Source organism: Cucurbita maxima, unplaced genomic scaffold (genome assembly GCF_002738345.1).
Source record: "Cucurbita maxima cultivar Rimu unplaced genomic scaffold, Cmax_1.0 Cma_Scf00022, whole genome shotgun sequence".
Taxonomy (NCBI): Eukaryota; Viridiplantae; Streptophyta; class Magnoliopsida; order Cucurbitales; family Cucurbitaceae; genus Cucurbita; species Cucurbita maxima.
Genome location: NW_019272038.1, coordinates 2,933,776 through 2,952,682, shown reverse-complemented (window position 1 = coordinate 2,952,682; position 18,907 = coordinate 2,933,776). Strand labels below are relative to the sequence as shown.

Sequence of the window (18,907 nt, the reverse complement as noted above, 5' to 3'; positions counted from 1 at the left end):
ATAAAACTATGGATATCGTAACAAATATATGTCCCTATATTAGTAAAAACATTTAGTCATTATTTATATTAAATATTAAATTTCAAACATTATATTATAGTTTATTTTACCTAATTATTTTACCTAATGTACTACTATGTTCGTACAAAATGTTACGAGTGAAATTAGATCATAAGGACCACTTAGCAAAGGAGAAAATGGGAATTTGGATTGAACCCTAAATTCACATGGTTAGCCTCGTAAATGGCACACGCCTTGCATTCTTTGATTTTGTTGTTAGAAATATATGACCAATTACTAATCCCTTTAAACTTTTAAGGCTACACAGAGATGTTCGTCTTCGTAGAAAATATAAATATGGAATCTAAAATATCCTCGTTCAACAAAATTAATAGAAGATCTAAGAGAGCTCCTCTTTTCTTACGGTTCGTTTTCAAGCAAGTTGCTTGTGATGGGCTTGTACGTTAAAAGTGGCAGAGATCATACCCTTTTAAAATTACATTAACATAAGAAAGTAAAGATATCTAAATGAAAATATGAATAAACACCTTGTTGAGAGTTTGCATTCATGAACAACGCATGACTTTGTCACTTAGCAAACTAAGATATTGTAGTTTGATTTTGTTTAGATAAGCATGTGGCAGAGCTGAAATGATTAGAAAAAGCATGTCATAAACTTTGGCGTAAATGTTGGATTTTAGCCTTTAATATCAAATTAATTGTTAAGAACAAACGTGCTGTTAATTGCTAATAATTTTAGTATTTTGAAGTGTCCATAGTATAGAGCTTGGATAACGATTCTAATGCCTTTTGAATCACCCAAATCAAAGCTAAAACAAAGAAGTTACGGTCGAAACAATATAAAGTAGAATATATCAACATAATGATATGGTAGGTGAGTTGACGTCATGAACCAATTAAATTCCAATACTTATAACAAAATAATTGAGTTTGCTTTATTTGTGACTTCTTTTTAGAGAAAATTGTATTTATTAAAATTTAAAACTACTAATTATATCAATTTAAACTTTAAAATATCAAACTATATATATATATATATATATATATATATATATTTTTTTTTTTTTTTGAAAAATGAAAAAGAAGTAATAAAAAGGAATAAAATTTGTGGTCAAAATAAAAATATTAAAAAAAGTTAGGTAGAAGATTATTTATTTATTTGAATTTTCATAATTGAGGAGCAATAATTCAGATGATGCCTTTATTCCATAATATTATTATAAAATTAATACCTTTATTTATATAATATATATATAGTTAAATAATAAATTTATAAGGAATCTAGCTACTCATCACCTCTCTTTATATAAAATAAAGTATTAAAATAAAATAAAATTACCCACAAATATCTTCACTTTATCATAAAACAGAGTATAGTTTATAATTTTTATTTTTATTTTCCCTCCAAAATTATACAAACTATATTATAAAATGGCGTTAGCTTCATCTTCATTTACCAAAATGAAAATGTTGCCAAAGTTGTTATTGTTCGCGTTTCTCATTTTTCAGTTCTCGTTAGCTAAAATTGGGCCGCCCCGACCCAACCCAACCATCACACGGATCCGACCAAGGCCACCGCTGATCCCACCGTGCGTTAAGCTAATGCCACGCCGCCCCAAAACCAACCCGGGACCTCTAGCCAATGGAGCCACAATCCTTCACATAACTCAAGAGCTCAAAAGGAACATCACTTACGACCCATTTGGGTACACCAAGACATGGGTCGGCGACAATTACTGCCTCTTCAAAGGCTTCTTTTGCGACGTCGTTCCGGATCTCAATATCACTGGCCTGTCCTCCATTGACTTCAGTGGGGCCAGATTTGGTGGGCAGTTCTTGAACTTCTACCGCTTCATTCGTAACCTGCCGGATATTGCTATCTTTCATGCTAATTCCAATAACTTTAGTGGCGTTATCAAGCGGAATATTAACAAGTTGCGGTTCCTGTATGAGCTTGATTTGAGTAACAATAAGTTCCTTGGTGGGTTTCCTGGGTCTGTTCTTGGAGCCAATAAATTGTCGTTTGTGGACTTTCGTTTCAATGGTTATAATGGTTCGGTGCCGTATCGGTTGTTTAATATTGACACTGATGTGCTGTTTATTAACAACAATGGGTTCACTGGGACGATCCCGGCAGCTACGTTCGGTAACACGCCCGCACTCTATGTCACACTTGCTGCCAACAAGTTTACAGGTCATCCATTCTTCTTACTAATAAGAATTACGAATCTCTACAATCATATGTTATTATCCCTTTTGAGCATAAGTTGTCATGGTTTTGCTTTGGGATTTTTCAGAAGGTCTCGTCTCAATGAAGATAGTGTTATTTACTTATAAACTCATGATCCTTCTCTAAATTAGCTAACGTGGAACTCTCTCCCAATAATCCACAATCCTCAATAGATCTGTCTCTTTTAATATGTGGGACTGAAGTCTATAAGAACCGGCTTCAAATAGAAGAGAGAGTTGTTGGGACGGAGTACGACATTGGTTGATTAAACGAATGATCATAGGTTTATAAGTAAAGAATACATCTCCATTATATGAGGTTTTTTGGAGAAACCAAAAGCAAAGCCACGAGAAGCTTATGCTCAAAGTGGACAATATCATGTCATTGTAGAGATCTCTGATTCATAACAACATCATGTTAATAGAATCCTCAAGTGTCGAATAAAGAAGGTGTGAGTCTCAAAAGTATAGTCAAATTTGACTCAAGTGTCGAACAAATCAAATAGTGTACTTTGTTCGATGACTCCAGAGAAGGAGTCGGGAGATTGCTTAAGAGCTCCATAGGTCTCAGGGAGCTTCTATGGTGTACTTTATTTGAGTGGAGGATTGTTGGGAGGGAGTCTCACATTGACTAATTAAGAGAATGATTATGGGGTTATAAGTAAGAAATATGAGATCTTTTGCGGAAACCAAAAGAAAAACCACGAGAGCTTATGCTTAAAAGTAGACAGTATCATACCATTACAGTGGGGTCTAACCCGAGTGAGGAGAGATTCAAAATTTGAAGCTTATGGGTTGGTTTAATGTAAAATGATGTTTTATTCTTACGTGCAGGTCCAATCCCACCAACAATTGGGCGGGCGTGGAGGACTCTACGCGAGGTACTATTCTTAAAAAACAGGCTCTCCGGTTGTCTGCCGTTCGAGATAGGTTATTTAGTAAAAGCCACAGTGTTGGACGCCAGCTCAAACATCATAACAGGTCCAATACCCAAGTCCTTAGGCTGCCTATTCAGTTTGCAAATCCTTAACTTAGCCAACAACCACTTGTACGGAGCCATTCCAGAGTCCCTCTGCAGCCTCCCACACGTCTACAACATAACCCTAAGCAACAACTATTTCACCCAAGTCGGCCCACAGTGCCGAAAGTTAATCACAGCTCAAAGGCTCCACGTCCAAGGAAACTGCCTTCCGGGCTTCCGGTGCCAAAAGACCGCAACCGAATGCGCCACTTTCTTCTGTAAACCAAGGAGCTGCCCACGAGCTAACACGTTCAACTATGTTCCTTGTAAACTCCCCGCGGTGGCTGCGGTTGCTTCAGTTCATGATATGGTTCCTCCTTCGCCTCGTTCGTATGCCGCCCTTGAAACACCTCAACCTCTCCCTAATAGACGCGTTTAATGATGTGATGTAATTCTCGTTCTTTCTTTTGGCCTATAATTTCCTATCCTCTATGTAAACGAGATTATTGGAATTACTTTGGTTGCAGCTAGCCGCCCCTACTTAAACATTATAAATTAATGCCAACTCTAGAATTGGATCATATGACACTCCGAGTACAAGATAAAACAAACTCGAAAGACTGGACAGTTCGACTCAAAGCTAATAAACTCCGAACTCAAAAAGACGGGAAACTCTTAAGTTCTTGAAGATTGAATATATAAAAACTCAAACCCATTGCCAACAGATATTGTCCATTTTGGTTCATTACATATCGCTGTCAGTCTTACGGTATTTAAACTCATCTGCTGGGGAAAGGTTTCCACATCCTTATGAGAAATGTTTCGTTCCCTTTCCAATTGAAGTGAGATTTCGCAATACAACCTCTTGGGGACCAGCGTCCTCACTGGTATCTGCCAAGTGTTTAGCTCTGATACCATTTGTAACAGCTCAAACCCACCGCTAGCAGATATTGTATGTTTGAGTCTGTTATGTATAGTCGTCCGCCTCACGATTTTAAAACGTGTCTGCTAGTGAAAGTTTTCAGACCCTAAGGAATATTTTGTTCCCCTCTTTCTATAAATCATTTTAAATCTTTGAGGGAGAAGTTGAGGAAAAGTACATATATATATAAATATATATGTTAGTGGTGGGCTTGTGCTCTTGAAGAACACTCATTTAACCAAGTTAAAGATCAGGAACTATCTGAAAACTTTTCCGACAAATTCACATTTGAGAATAAAGAATTTAGACAAATTTGCATTTATATTTTAACACTATGGTTTGACATATAAGAGGATCATGTTCAACTAATCATCTAACATTGTCAATAGCAGAGGATAAGGTTTGGTGGTTTATCCTGTCCGACAACTTTGTCATTGTTAAATATGATTTGACTCAAATCATTTATGTAGAAACTTGTGAATGGGTATCTCTCGATGAGTGTGTATAAGATAAACCAATAAAGATTTAATATATTTTTATAAATATATTAATTGAGAAGAATAATATTTTACCGATGATCATATGTGACTCGATCTTAATCCTGAGTGAGTTATAGACATCTATCTTGAGAGCTTATCTTTTGATTTGAATGGGCCAGAGTAGCTTTCGTAATCGAGTCAATAAGTTTATCATTTTTTGAGATTTGATTAAATAGGGAGCTGAAAACATAATTTGAGGGGATGAAATTAACTCATCCCTAGTAGTTAGTTCACTTAAAATGATTGATTTTGAGACTTGAATAATGGAGCTCCACCTCTCACAGACTAATAGACTTAATTTACTATGAATTCATAAATAAATTGTTCATTAAAAAACTTTAACTCGGGTTAATTTAATTAAAATAAAATTTTTAAATTAGTATTTAATATATTTTATTATATTAAATGTTCAAAAAACATTCGACATTTCTCAAATTAAAACATTATCAAAGTTTCTTTCTTTTTTTTTTTTTGTTTAATAAGTACAAATTTGTTAAATTTAAAAAAATCAAATACCAATATAGTAAATTATTTTAAATGAGAAAATCTTATGATCAATATTATCACTAAAACAATAAAAAATAACTTATTGTAACATTTAAAATAATTAAGACAATAGGTTATTTAATAATTACAGTGCATTATTATTAATTATATATTTAATTAAAATCAATTAATTGTATAATTAAATAATTAATTGAGTAATTAATTATAATTATTAAAAACATTTTTTTTTTTATGAACATGAACGACATTTCTCGACAAAACATACATTTTATAGATTTAAAATATTTCAAATCATTACTACTTAGGATTAAATCTCTTACGAACTTTCAATGTCAACTAAAAGAAATCGAATCAATTTATTAACAAAGAGTATCGTGCTCTCGAAATTATTGAATGGAATTTAATATTTATTTTTAAAAAAAATACAAAATATTAATAATCTTTATAAAAATTTGTGTTTGATTTTAAGATAAAATGGCATAGATTTGACAGTTAAATATATATTATATATATATTTCTCAATTCTTTGAAGAAAGTTTTGAAATATTTAAATTTTTAATCAAAATTAATTTGAACAGATAATAAATAGATATCAAATATATTATTATTATTATTTTGAAGTTCGACGAATAGAATAAACAATGTAAAGGCTGGGGATTAAAAAATAATAATAATTTTACATATTTTAGTTACGTGCACTCTCCAGATTCGACACATTCTCTCGATTTATTTTTCCAAATCTTCGACGAGAGAAAATTCCACATCTCGGCATCGTCAATCGTGGCTCTATGTTTCTCTATTCTCCAAAATTATCTGGTAATTTGATTGTTTTTTTTTTCTCCTTAATCTTGTTCGGTTTCTATTTCCTCGGATATCTCCATGATGTGTGGACGGCGGTGTAAGATTTGAGCTGATTCGGTGCTAGCCTAGGGTCACTCTGGTTTTAGGTCCATTACCCATGTTAATCTTCCTGTTACTCAATTCACTTTGAAAATTATTGACATGCGATTGATTGCTTCAGTACGATACCATGCAGAATTTTCGGTTTTTGATTTATGAGAAATGGGGTTTTTCACTCCTTGGCCCATTTCTCCGGACCAAGTAAACCTTTGATTTTCACCTTTTAAGTATCTGAGTGCTTTACTAACAGGGTTCACTTTAACTTTTTTAATGATGTTAACAAGGAAAATGGACAATGCAGGGTTGTGAATTGTGGTATTTGGGCTAAGTATGAAGCAAGTGTATGCGTCCAATTGATGTTCAAACTTTTAGTGTTAAACTAGATTCAGGTGGGGATAGTAATGGAATCGATGTTTTCAAGTGTAGTGAAATCTACATTAGACTGGATAACCTTGATTCTTGATGCTCCCTCTGCTCGGGCAGTTATATTTGGGGTGCACATTGGAGGTATCATTTTAGCTCAAAGAGCTTGGTTTATATCTGTTCTCTATGTTTCAATTGTTAGGTGAATTATTCATTTCTTCCTCTTTCTTGAAGGACATTTATTTGTGGAGGTTCTTCTTTTGGTGGTTATAATTATTCTCCTTTCCCAGAAGAGTTACAAGCCCCCCAAGCGGCCCTTAACAAAGAAGGTTTTTCAGTTGTTCCAAATTACAAATTGTTATTGCCCTTGTCAAATGTAAACAGCTACATGCGTGAAGGCATGATTGATTTCCAATGTGATGATTCCTTTATGCTTGTATGAATTAAGTAGCTGGATTCGCTGTTCTTGTCTGGTAGAGAATAGATGTTAGGCTAGCAGTGGTGGATCCAAGATTTGAGTTCAAGAGGGTCATATATAGATAATGGTATATAAAGTTTGTACAATTATAAAAACATAGCCTTTTATCCATCATTATTAATTTTGTAGTCTTGCAAACATCAAGTTATTAGTTTTCTGAAATCAATCCATCTTCATATTGGTTTTTCTGTTATTATTACCCATACCGAATATCAACAACAATGATCAATTATTAGAGTAACAAGGAAGAAAAAATCAACTATTAGAGTAACAAGGAAGAAGGGTCATATAAATTATCATGATTTTAATATAATGTAGTAAATATATGTGAAAAGATAAACTTAAATTTTGATAAAACTAGATTTAGCAAGTTAAAACTGGGTTTAAATGATTATATGAACTTTTCTCCCAACTGATAAGTGATGGATTCTCGTTGCCATGGTAATATTATTTAATTAATGTTCAAGGATTCTTTACTTACTTCAAGTCCATTATTTTTCAGAGCTTATTGCATTTTTTCTGTTTAGCTGTAAACAAGATATATTATTATTTTCATTAAGACTGTAATGTACCTTCTTTTATAATGCTTCTGAAATTTGAACGGTTTCTGAGTGGCCTCTGATTTCATCTTTAAATTTTGTAATCTGGTCTTTTCTTTTTATTACGTTTGAAGTACTAATCTTGAAAGTTCTTGCACTAAATATCATTTTCAGGTTAAAAAGAGAGACCTCTTCTAACTCTCATTGTATCTGATTTGTCTTTTTCATTTTATAAGGTTTTTCTGTCTTTGTTCTTTTGCCATTCTATCTTGTACGTATGTTTCCCTCTATTTTTATAGTGATTTAATATGTACTTGGTATTCCATTACATTTCATTGCACAATTTCTCTTATAATTATGCTTGATCCTTGTAGGAAATAGATGAGTTATGTGATGAATGGGTTCCCGAGCCACTTATCCCGTCACTCACAGAAGAGATGCTGTATGAACCACCAGTGTTGGAAAGGTGATTAGAGCTTTCTCTTTCGAACTGCAAATTATTTTGCAGGGAATTTCTCAAGTTACAATTTCTTATTTGGATACCCATTTAATGTACTTCCATCTGTAAACTATGCAAACTTCTAACTCTTGTGTAATAATACTTTTAAAAAAACAATAAAATTCTATAATTTACTGTTGTTCAATTTATTTAGGTTTAACCTGTCCTTGTGATTCGTTTATGCCAAATTCTAACTCTTTACTGATAAGTTATTAAATTTCTTTTTATTTTCTCTATAGTTTGTTCTCTGATTTTTCTTACAAATTTCGTTTATCCAGTTCTGCTGGACCGCATACAATTATCAAGGGAAAAGAAGTAGTGAATTTTTCATCTGCAGATTATCTTGGATTGATAGGCCACGAGAAGTTACTTGTATGTGAGCAATTTCAATTAAAATGTGCACAGATTCTTTGCATTTTAGAACAAGTAACAGTAATTGTTTTCCTCAGGATTCATGTACACATGCTTTGGAGAAATATGGTGTGGGTTCATGTGGTCCTCGTGGGTTTTATGGGACAATTGGTAAGATTGGGTATTGAATTTAAACTGATTTCTGCGGCAGTTTGCATTACATGACTGTTTTTTATATGGTTACAGATGTACACCTTGATTGTGAAGCCAGAATAGCAAAATTTTTGGGAACTCCAGACTCAATTCTGTATTCTTATGGACTTTCTACTACGTTTAGTGCAATTCCAGCTTTTTGTAAAAGAGGAGATGTCATTGTAGTGTGAGTACCATAATTGCTTAATTTTTTGTTTGTTTTGAAGTTAATATATGTTGTTTTCACTAGGCAATTGGTAATTGGCCCTGTGCTGTTATTTATTATTGTTGTTTTGTCACCTTTATCATATAACATGATTCGGTATAAAGCATCAGTATATAGAAATTTTCTAGTAACTCTGACAAAAGTAACATTAGTACATTTTCTCTTTCTTTTATTCTTTTGGGCTGAAGATGAACATGTTTTGTGTTTATCTATGGTTTCAAGAGGACTGAAATATAGTGTTTTTTTAACTAATTTTCTGAATTCTAGCTGAAGTTCAACGGGATTTTTTAAAATTAATTTGGATGAACATTGATAAGGCTATTGGAAAGCTTATTGTCCATTTTCCCCTCCTTTTCTGAGTAGTGTTTTTGTATGAGTTCATCCATATGTCACAGCGTCACCTTTAGGAGCTGTGTACTATGACGGCATACGATGCTGTTATTGTTTAGTCGTCATATCTATTTATTAGGTTGGGTTGGGTCCAACTATATTGTTATTTCTCTTCTGCTAATTATTTTACAGTGGGAGTAAATACTGATTGCTGATTAGGGCTGTGTTAAAGACTAAAGCAATTCCTTTTTCTTTTGGCAGGGATGAGGGTGTTCATTGGGGAATACAAAATGGGCTATATCTATCCAGGAGCACAATTGTATATTTCAAGCACAATGATATGAAATCCTTGAGAGATACTCTTGAGAAAATCACTGTCGGGAATGAAAGAGCTAAGAAACTGCGACGTTATATTGTGGTTGAAGCAGTGTACCAGGTTGTTCTACTCATTAAATTTGGATGTTGTGTTTACAGTATACATCTGAAATCAAGTTGGGTGTAGCATGATCCTAACATTACACAGTTCTTCTATGTGAAGATGGTGATCTTCATATAATTTAAAGAATTTGCCTGAGATGTTCATCTTGCTAGTTTGGTGTCACTAAAGGATTTCCTTTAGAGCTTTTTATGCTTTCTTTCTGTGTCTCTCTCTCCTTTCTTTTCTTTTTCTGTCTCTCTCTCTCTTTTTAATTTATCATTTGTTATAATTGGCTTGTCCAAAACCTTCTGACATTTTACTTTTAATTTTGTAGAATTCTGGTCAAATTGCACCGTTGGACAAGATTGTCAAATTGAAGGAGGAGTATCGATTTCGTGTTATATTGGATGAGAGCAACTCCTTTGGCGTACTTGGCTGCACTGGAAGAGGTCTCACAGAACACTGTGGGGTTTCTGTATGTTTATAAACAGAATTTTTAGGTTTGTCTTCTAGTAGATTTAGATTCTTGATGATGGTTTCATGTTGCAGGTGGATAAGATAGATATAGTAACTGCCGCTATGGGGCATGCGTTGGCTACAGAAGGAGGATTCTGCAGTGGAAGTGCTAGAGTCGTTGATCACCAGGTATTGTCATTTGATGGTAAAAAAGCAACTTCATGTTTCTCTGCATCTTGTTCCTTTTTGTTTATCTTGATCAATAACATTTATCAATTCTTCCCCAAAATCTTTTGACAAGTTTAGTTTGGTTACAGTTATAATTCCTACAGTTTGAGTACTTAATTTGGTTGTATTTAATTGTGCAGCGCCTGAGCAGTTCGGGTTATGTTTTTTCTGCTTCATTGCCCCCATATTTAGCTTCTGCTGCCATTACTGCCATAGATCTTATAGAGGAAAATCCTATTCTGTTAACAAAGCTGAAAAAGAACATAGCTATTTTGTGGCAAGGTTTGTTCTGTTCTCATGTCTAATCGTGTGTAGGACCTTAATTTATCTATATTTAACACAGGTTTCCTACTATTAAACGTCAAAGAGAATGCCTATATAAGTTTTTTCTTCTTTTTTCCTTCTAAAGACCTATGTAAGTTATTATATTGGCCTTCCTTTGACGTTTAAGATAGTCTTATTGATCCAAAAGTAATAAATGTTAAGATTTTATGTTCTCCTTTCACTATTTTGAATATTTTGTATTGTTTAGTCTTGAATATCAATTCAGCTGCTGCTATTGTGATAAGAGATAGGCATACATGCTGCATGCAACATAAACCCTTCATTTTCTTGGGAAAATGCAGGATTGTCAGATATACCAGGCCTTAAACTAGGAAGCAATCAAGAATCGCCCATTGTCTTTCTCTTATTAGAGAAATCTACAGGGTCAATACAAATTGATCTACAACTCCTTGAAAACATTGCTGAACGTGTAAGTACCTTAACCTGATCTCTAATACAAACTTACTGTTTTCACCATATATTCTGAAGATTTGTGTGTTTCCAGGCCCTCAAGGAATACTCTGTATTTGTTGCGACTTCTAAACGATCGACGGTTGATAAATGTCGATTACCAGTAGGAATCAGGTTGATGGTGTCTGCTGGCCATTCTGAATCTGATTTGCTGAAGGCTATAGAATCATTGAAAAGCGTTGCAGCAGTGGTGCTCAAGGATCACAAATAGGTGTGGATGTCGAATAGCTTGATGCAGGGCCGACAAAGATGTTTCTGTTGTCATTTAATAGTTGTTTCAAGGTTAGAATCATGATTTTCTTGCACCCTTTTATGTTTATTCTGCCGGGGTTAGGAGTTTAGCAGGATCAATGATCATCTTGTTACATCCACTTTAACTGTTGTTGTTGCTTTGGGAGGGGGGAGAATAATTTATCATCTTGTTTGCTTGTTAGGATTTTTTGCTATAGGCTGATATTCTTCCTTCAATTGCTTTGGTAGTTACAGAAGAACCTTGTAGATTTTCTGACTGTTTCATAATTCATTTTGAAGTCTCAATATTCTGGTTTCTGCATAGTTGGATGGTTCATGTTGACTAGATACTGTAATTGTTGATCATTATATTTGGAATATTTAGATTGTTGTTATAATCTATATATGAAGCTATTTCATTCAAATCTATGTAACAAACTATACCATATCTAAGCTGTAATCCCACTTGTTTTGTGCTCGAACAATGGCTTATAATGAATGAAATTATATGATATGATTCTTCTCGTCATACAAAAAATAGTAACCCATTATTGATCTCTCTCAATATGGTCTTATTGTTTCGTCTAATCATTAACATCTTTGGGTTCCTTGTCGGCCCTGTTTGTATTTGTGTGATTATTGGGAGGAATCATCCTCGGTAAACCCAAGAAATACATCTATATTGGTAAGATGCCTTTTGGGGAAGCCCAAAGTAGAGACATGAGAGTTTATGCTCAAAATGGACAATGTTATACCATTGTGGAGAGTCGTAGTTTCTAACATCCACGACTCGTGCTGGTCGGTCACCATTTAATATCATCATACATTTCTCTATGAAATGGCGAGGCCTCCCGTCCTTGTCCCAATCTAACCCCTTTTGAGTCTTCTCTTTCCGGTCTTTTTGGTCTTTTCATTTTTGCTATAGGATTTACGCAATGAATTCAATCCAGTCGGTGTTGTTGTAACGACTCAGATCCACCGTTAGCAGATATTGTTTTCTTTGGGTTTTCCCTTTCAGGCTTCTCCTCGAGGCTTTAAAACGCGTCTACTATGAGAAGTTTCCACACCCTTATACAGGGTTGTATATTTTCATCCCCAACCAACGTGGGACATCACAATTGTACTATGAATGAAGCGGGAGACTCCATGAGCGCTTCCAGAGCCTATGACACCGGTGGTGTTTTACCTGAGAGGACCATCCGCCCGCCGTAACTTCCCGGACCTGATCTTACAGGACATGAATCACAAGCTGCTCGATTTTCCCCCTTCTTCAATACGCAGAAGAGCTATTGAGGTCGGTGCTAGAGTCGATGCCGCTGCCCACCATGCTTCTCAACGCCAATCCAAACCCATTTCCGACAAGCCTGATTTGAACCAGTTTCCGGACCCAGAAAGCTCCGACGAAGATTGATCGACGATCACTGTTTCATTGATAGCTTCGAAACAGGGGAGATGGTAAAGCAAGCTCGTTGGTTGATGGATCCGACTACTAATTTAACTCTTGTTCTGCATTATTTTTGAACTTTTTGGATTAATTTTTGTTTTTGTTTTTGTTTTTTTCATCTTCCGGACAAAAAGAAAGAAGATGATTATGGATGAGGATGAGTTCTTCTGGGGAACCGCCATGTGGAGTTCACAAATCAGAGTATAATGTCGCCGCCGCCGTCGCCGTCGCCATGGTGAACGGAAACCCCAAACTTGCTGTTTTCATAAAATGACAAAGACAAAAGAGGTTGTTTTTAACAATTTATATTGGTGGGTTTTCCAAATTTTTTTAAAATTTTAATAAACATCTGCAACCAACATTGAAACATGTTAATATTTTCTTTTCTTTTACTATTATAAAAATAAAAAAATAAACGAAAATATTGCAGTATGGTAAATAATTCATCTAATCTAAATAATAAACATTTAGATCTACTCTATTCATGTATTTACGGGTTTAATATGCTTATAATCTTTTGATCATATTATTTTTTTTATCGGTCTAGATTCATGATTGATAAAAATGTTTTCAATTATATTCAATATTTTAATAAGGTTATATTATTATATAAAAACAAGGGTAATATGATAGAATACATCCAAATAACATTATATTTTTCCCTATGCAAAAAATTAAATTACATTTTAACATTTAACAGAGACTTCATGTCGTAGTGGGCTAAGCTCATTGGTAAAAAATGGCCCAAAGGCCCGAGAACGAACGAAATGTGATCGTCATGTCGTCCGGTTATCAAAAAGGACAAGCCCAAAGAAAAACGAAGAAAATTAAAAAGTGTTGTCTGTCAGAAGTGGGATTTGAACCCACGCCCTCTCTCGAAGACCAGAACTTGAGTCTGGCGCCTTAGACCACTCGGCCATCCTGACGTTTTTGAACCCATTTTTACATAAACAATTAAACCAAAAATTTATTTTTTAACCTAATTTCTGTTAAAAAAAATGTAAAAACATACTCACAAAAATAATATGTCTTAGTTTTGATATATATATGTAAAGTGGGGTGGGGGAGAATGGGGTGAAAATGAAAATGGATGGGGTGAAAATGAAAATGGATAATATAATTTTCGTCTTTAGCCTAGTTTAACAATACAAAGAAATCTACTTTCAGTTCATTCTCATTGTGATGAATGTAAAATTTTTGTATTTTTTGTGGTGCATGCATTATATACGTTGGATGAAAGTCTACATCGGTTAATTTAGGAAATGATAATGAGTTTATTAATCAAGAAATATTCTCTCCAATGGTGTGAGACTTTTTGAGAAGCATAGAGCAAACTTATGAGAACTTATGCTCAAAGTAGACAATATCATACTATTGTGGAGAGTCAGGAATCGAAAATAATTTTTTTCTTTTTTTAAAATAAATTTTGTGAAGCAAAAAGAATGAGTGAGTGTAAGAAAAAGTAATGTGGGGGAGTGGCATCCATCTAATTCTCACCCTTTTCTTTCAACTTTCCCTCACTTTCTTGGGAGAAAAAAAAAAAAAAAAAAAAAATTGGAAAAAAGTGATTGGGCCCAACATATATATTTGAAGCCCACCAACAAAATCACAATCATTCCCTCTCTCTCTCTCTCTCTCTCTCTCTACTTTATTAACCATTTTTTTTCTTTTTTTTTTTCTTTTTTGGGATGAATTTCAACCATCACTTTCCTTCCCATAAAAAGGTTTTCAAACAAAATTAAATATCAAATATAATAAATTCTAATAAATAAATAAATAAATAAATAACATTATACTTTACATAGTATTTCTTTATACACGGTTTACACACATACACTTAACGTGAATAATAAATATTATAAATAAATAAATAAATAAAGGGATTTGGATGGTTACGTGGAAAATGTGTGGGGTTGGACACGTGCACATGATGGGTCTGTCCTACCCCAATCATCATCATAATTTTCCACCGCTTCTTCCACTGTGTAGGTCCCACCATGCCACCGTCATCATTCTTTTTTTTTCTTCTTTTCTTTTCACCATTTTATTATTTTCTTCTTTATTTCTAACCCCTCTTATTATAATAATAATAATTATTATTATTATTATTATTATTATTATTATTTAGAAGAAGAAAAAGAAAAGATGAGCAAATGGAGTCAAGAGTAATGATGTTAATCTTAATTTCAACGTTTTTGATGTATTATCATCATTAATCTTCCTTTTTTTTCTCCCTTTTAAATAAATTAAATAAAAATCAAACTTGCAATTTATGCATTTTTTAAACTTTAATATATTAGAAAATGCTGATTTTAAGACTTGAACAATCAGACGAACCCCGAATATTTTTATTCAAATATTTTTCAATTATTCTCTTATTTTTCTTTTCTACCCATTTTTGTCCTTTTCACTTTTAACCATTTTTGACAAAAGTGAGGCTTAAAGGTACTTTTTAATTCTTTCTTAATTGCTATATTTATCACGACCCGACTCAACTTAATTTACAAATATACCCCTATTTAACTTAGGTAAGTTTTGGATGGCTTTAATATGAATTAAATTATATTAAGATTTTCTTTAATCATGATATTTAAAGAAAACAAAGACTTTATTTTAAAGTGAGGAACAATAATAATTAACCGTACTAATTTAAAAGAAAAATAAATAATATAATTAGTCCTACAATGAAGCTACCCACCCAACACACACAAAATCTAAGGCTGGATTCAATAATTGAGACCCCAAGAGCGTCCAAATTAAATTAAATTTATTTAGAAAAAATAAAAGTTTAAATATATTATTAAAATCAGCCCCCACACGTGTCGTGCCTCCGTACACGTGATTTATAATGCCGTTTCTTTTTTTTACCCCGTTCCGCCACACGTGAGTTACTAGACCCCTTTTGATTAAAAGCTGGTTTAGATTGTAAAGCCCAAATCAAATCATACTTAATCCCAAGTTTTTTACCTTTACCGACCAAGTAAAATTAAAAATTACTCAAAACAGATAAATAAATAAATATATTTATGTATATTAATACGCTTAATTTTATTAAAAAAATTAATTACTTTTCTTATTAATATCATTTTTTTTTAATTTTTAAAATACATTTATACCTGTTTTAAAATTAGTATTAATATTGCTTAATTTTATTAAGAAAAGTTTTAAATATTTTAATGTTATTTTTTTAAATCAATCTTTTATATACCATAGAGCAACATGAACCCGAGTGGCTTACTGTTTGTACATTCAAAGTCGTTGGTTGTCTCTCCTACGACATGTAGTCCTCCGTTGAACGTTAAACTTGAATCGAGATATTGTTAACGTCTCATTACAAATAAAACCGTTCGTCTTCCGTTTTCGTTTCTCCCATCTCTGTATATTACACTCTCAAACTGCAAGGGAAGTTTGAAGAGGATGGATTGTTGCATGAGGAGCATTTCGTAGGCATCGTGGGTGGTTGGACGTACGAGATCTCCAATAGCTCTATCAGAAATCTCACATTTCTCAATGACTCATTGTTTTTTTTTTTTTTTTTGTACCGCTTGAATTCATTCGAGACGTGAGCAAAACCCAAATTGGCGAAGAATATGGTTCGTGGGTTTCCTTTATTGGAACTATGTTTCTATTTATTTTTGTTTCGAATTGGTTAGGGGCTCTTTTACCTTGGAAAATCATACAGTTACCTCACGGAGAGTTAGCCGCTGGATCTCTCGGTTCGAGAAATCAAAATAAGAGGATCGAACCATTTCTTCTGACCCTTTTTCAAATTTGATAAATGTTGGTTGATCGTATATTTCATTATAGTTTTATGATTCAGAGGTATACAAAAGGCTGGTATATTTCTGCCAGCACAAAAAATATTTATACTTAAAACTTCAATTAAAAATGAAATAATAATAAATTAATATAATCTATCAGAATCTAGAATCTAAGACGGTGCCATATGTGTATTTCTTTGTCTTCATATACCATATAAGATACGGTCAATATAGGAAAAATGTAGCAGAGAATTCTTATCAATAATAAAGAAAACAAGAGTAAAGTCGCATTACACACAAATCAAAGAAAAAAATAGGTAAATAGAAGATTCAAGAGGCCATCGAACGGTGCGCTAATTCTCTGAGTCCGGTACCAACGGGTATCATTCCTCCTAGAACAACGTTCTCTTTCAGACCTCTCAACTAATCGATACGACCTTGGAGGGCGGCTTTTGCTAAAACTCGAGCAGTTTCTTGAAAACTTGCTTCCGATATGAAACTTTGAGTATTTAGAGATGGTTTTGTTATTCCCAATAGTACGACTCGGTAACAGATCGCTTCTTTCAAAGCACGCCCTGTTCGTTCAGCTCGCAACAATTCATGTTACTAACCATAAATATATTTTTAAATTTTCAATATTAAATTGAAGATTATTTTAAGAAGGTAAATAGTAAAGAATGGCATTTAAAAGTTATGGGATTGGAGGAATTATATTATCTCTCTCTCTCTCTCTCTCATAGTTTTAGGGTTCCACCTTTATGGCAAAAAGTAAGAGAGAGAAAGAAGAGGGCACCGAAAAGCATAGAGAGGTTATGATGAAAGCAAGAGAAAAAAAAAACACGACCAGATATGACTGCCCAATTCTCTGATACTCACACTTACCCAGCTGCACTTGCCAGCAGTCCCAGTCGCTGTTGCCGAGCAACTGCCGAAGAATTCAAAGCAAAAACATGCCCTTCCCTCAAGTCAACCTCGCCCCATCATTTGGTCTCTCCTTTCTTCCCTTCCTACTCTCTCTTTCTCTCTCATCACCACCTCTCCATGCTATTAGAATATTGTCTCGTTTCTTATAAATAATGTTTTATGAAGCTTATTAGATGAACACGACTCTCTATCATCGCATTCTATTGTCTACTTTGATCATAAATTCTCTTGCCTTTTCTTTAGGTTTTCTCAAAATGCCTCTTACTAATGAAAATTACTTTCTTTGATTCATGATCACTCCCTAAATTAACCGATGTGGGACTTTCATTATCCAACACCTCCCCTCGACACTCCCTAAATCGAGGCTCGACTCCTTTTCCTTTTGGAGTCATTTGTTCGTCATTTGAGGCTTTACCCATCTATTGACACGACTAAGTTTAGGGCATGACTCTGATATCATGTTAGATGAACACAACTATTCACAATAGTATGATATTGTCCACTTTCAAACCATAAGCTCTCATAGGTTTGCATTGAGTTTCCCAAAAAGCCTTGTACCAATAGAGATCTTTTTTTTTAAATTAGCGAATGCGGAGCTTTCGAATAGTCTCCCCTTTTCTTACTTTTTGTCTATATATTAAGAGTTCGCTTGTTTTCATATGAATCTTCTCCCATGGGATTAACCATGAAGCTTCATCACTTCTCCCCTTGTTCTTGGGATGAGCCCTCTCTCTCCCTTGCTTGCACGAAGCGCTTACGTCCTCCTCCGCCCACCTCCGCCACTTCAACGCTCACCGCTTTCGACCTCAAGACCTTCATCAGGCCTGATACTAAGAAAGACTCGTCTTACCCTCGAGTAATTAACGTCTATTAATCCCTTGTGTTTTCTTTTCGGTGAAAATTATTAATGACTCATGTTGGTTTGTGTAGACAGGAGTTGTGGAGATGCAACCAGGGGGCACGCGGTGGAACCCGACGCAAGAACAAATAGCGATATTGGAGATGCTTTATAGGAGAGGAATGAGGACTCCCAATGCTCAACAGATTGAACAAATTACTACACAGCTTGGGAAGTACGGGAAGATTGAAGGAAAGAATGTGTTTTATTGGTTTCAGAATCATAAAGCTCGAGAGCGACAGAAGCAGAAGCGCAATACTCTTGGTCTTGCTCACTCCTCCCCAATAACTCCGACGACGACAACAACGACAACCATCGTCACGCCCATCCCCTTGGACCCATCGGTAAGATCGTCATTTACCATAGTTTTGTAATGAGTTATGGTATATTTTGTTAGTAATCTCGACCGTACAGAATAGTATGATATTGTCCACTTCGAGCATAAACTCTAACAACTTTTTTGGTTGATAACCTCGTAATTAGCCAATATAAGACGGTTTCTTTCAATAATTCTCGACATATTTAACCGTATGTTCGGGGGTTTTGCAGGGAGGGGAAGATAGCCCGTACAAGAGGAAGTGCATGAACTGGGGGTTTGAATGTTTGGTTGAAGATAGAACTCTGGAGTTATTCCCTTTGCACCCAGAAGGCAGATGATGAACATGCAGCTTTTTTTTCTTTTTTTTTTTTTTTCT

The 18,907-nt window shown here is 34.1% G+C and overlaps 3 protein-coding genes and 1 non-coding gene across 5 annotated transcripts; 3 read left to right on the top strand and 1 right to left on the bottom strand.

The window, feature by feature from the left end:
* The first annotated feature begins 1,452 nt into the window (after positions 1-1,452).
* On the top strand, positions 1,453-3,777 carry LOC111496631 (uncharacterized protein At4g06744-like). Its single transcript, XM_023147123.1, has 2 exons — positions 1,453-2,215; positions 3,085-3,777. Exons 1-2 carry the CDS (start codon positions 1,453-1,455, stop codon positions 3,648-3,650), a joined length of 1,329 nt encoding a protein of 442 aa, XP_023002891.1. The 3' UTR covers positions 3,651-3,777.
* Positions 3,778-5,691: 1,914 nt separating this feature from the next.
* Positions 5,692-11,610, top strand: LOC111495986 (long chain base biosynthesis protein 1-like). Of its 2 annotated transcripts, XM_023146195.1 has the most exons (13): positions 5,692-5,995; positions 6,381-6,586; positions 6,677-6,771; positions 7,834-7,925; positions 8,237-8,330; positions 8,408-8,480; positions 8,556-8,688; positions 9,319-9,493; positions 9,810-9,950; positions 10,025-10,120; positions 10,300-10,441; positions 10,786-10,913; positions 10,989-11,610. In XM_023146195.1, the coding sequence occupies exons 2-13, from the start codon at positions 6,481-6,483 to the stop codon at positions 11,163-11,165; spliced, it is 1,452 nt and encodes a 483-aa protein (XP_023001963.1). In that variant the 5' UTR covers positions 5,692-5,995; positions 6,381-6,480; the 3' UTR covers positions 11,166-11,610. The 2 variants fall into 2 exon arrangements, 1 of the variants encoding a protein (XP_023001963.1); XR_002720408.1 differs by lacking the exon at positions 10,300-10,441.
* Positions 11,611-13,471: 1,861 nt separating this feature from the next.
* Positions 13,472-13,555, bottom strand: TRNAL-CAA. Its single transcript has one exon. It is a non-coding gene; the product is annotated as a tRNA-Leu (tRNA).
* Positions 13,556-17,981: 4,426 nt separating this feature from the next.
* Positions 17,982-18,899, top strand: LOC111496401 (WUSCHEL-related homeobox 4). Its single transcript, XM_023146818.1, has 3 exons — positions 17,982-18,170; positions 18,245-18,556; positions 18,762-18,899. Exons 1-3 carry the CDS (start codon positions 17,988-17,990, stop codon positions 18,867-18,869), a joined length of 603 nt encoding a protein of 200 aa, XP_023002586.1. The 5' UTR covers positions 17,982-17,987; the 3' UTR covers positions 18,870-18,899.
* Positions 18,900-18,907: the final 8 nt, after the last annotated feature.

Excerpts from the sequence above, each read along its gene's own strand:
- LOC111496631 (XM_023147123.1), top strand. The coding sequence starts at position 1,453 with ATGGCGTTAGCTTCATCTTCATTTACCAAAATGAAAATGTTGCCAAAG. Across the intron at positions 2,216-3,084 it reads TGCTGCCAACAAGTTTACAG|GTCCAATCCCACCAACAATT; the intron begins GTCATCCATTCT and ends TCTTACGTGCAG.
- LOC111496401 (XM_023146818.1), top strand. The coding sequence starts at position 17,988 with ATGGGATTAACCATGAAGCTTCATCACTTCTCCCCTTGTTCTTGGGAT. Across the intron at positions 18,171-18,244 it reads AAGACTCGTCTTACCCTCGA|ACAGGAGTTGTGGAGATGCA; the intron begins GTAATTAACGTC and ends TGGTTTGTGTAG. Across the intron at positions 18,557-18,761 it reads CCATCCCCTTGGACCCATCG|GGAGGGGAAGATAGCCCGTA; the intron begins GTAAGATCGTCA and ends GGGGTTTTGCAG.
- LOC111495986 (XM_023146195.1), top strand. The coding sequence starts at position 6,481 with ATGGAATCGATGTTTTCAAGTGTAGTGAAATCTACATTAGACTGGATA. Across the intron at positions 8,331-8,407 it reads TAGGCCACGAGAAGTTACTT|GATTCATGTACACATGCTTT; the intron begins GTATGTGAGCAA and ends TGTTTTCCTCAG. Across the intron at positions 9,951-10,024 it reads CAGAACACTGTGGGGTTTCT|GTGGATAAGATAGATATAGT; the intron begins GTATGTTTATAA and ends TTCATGTTGCAG.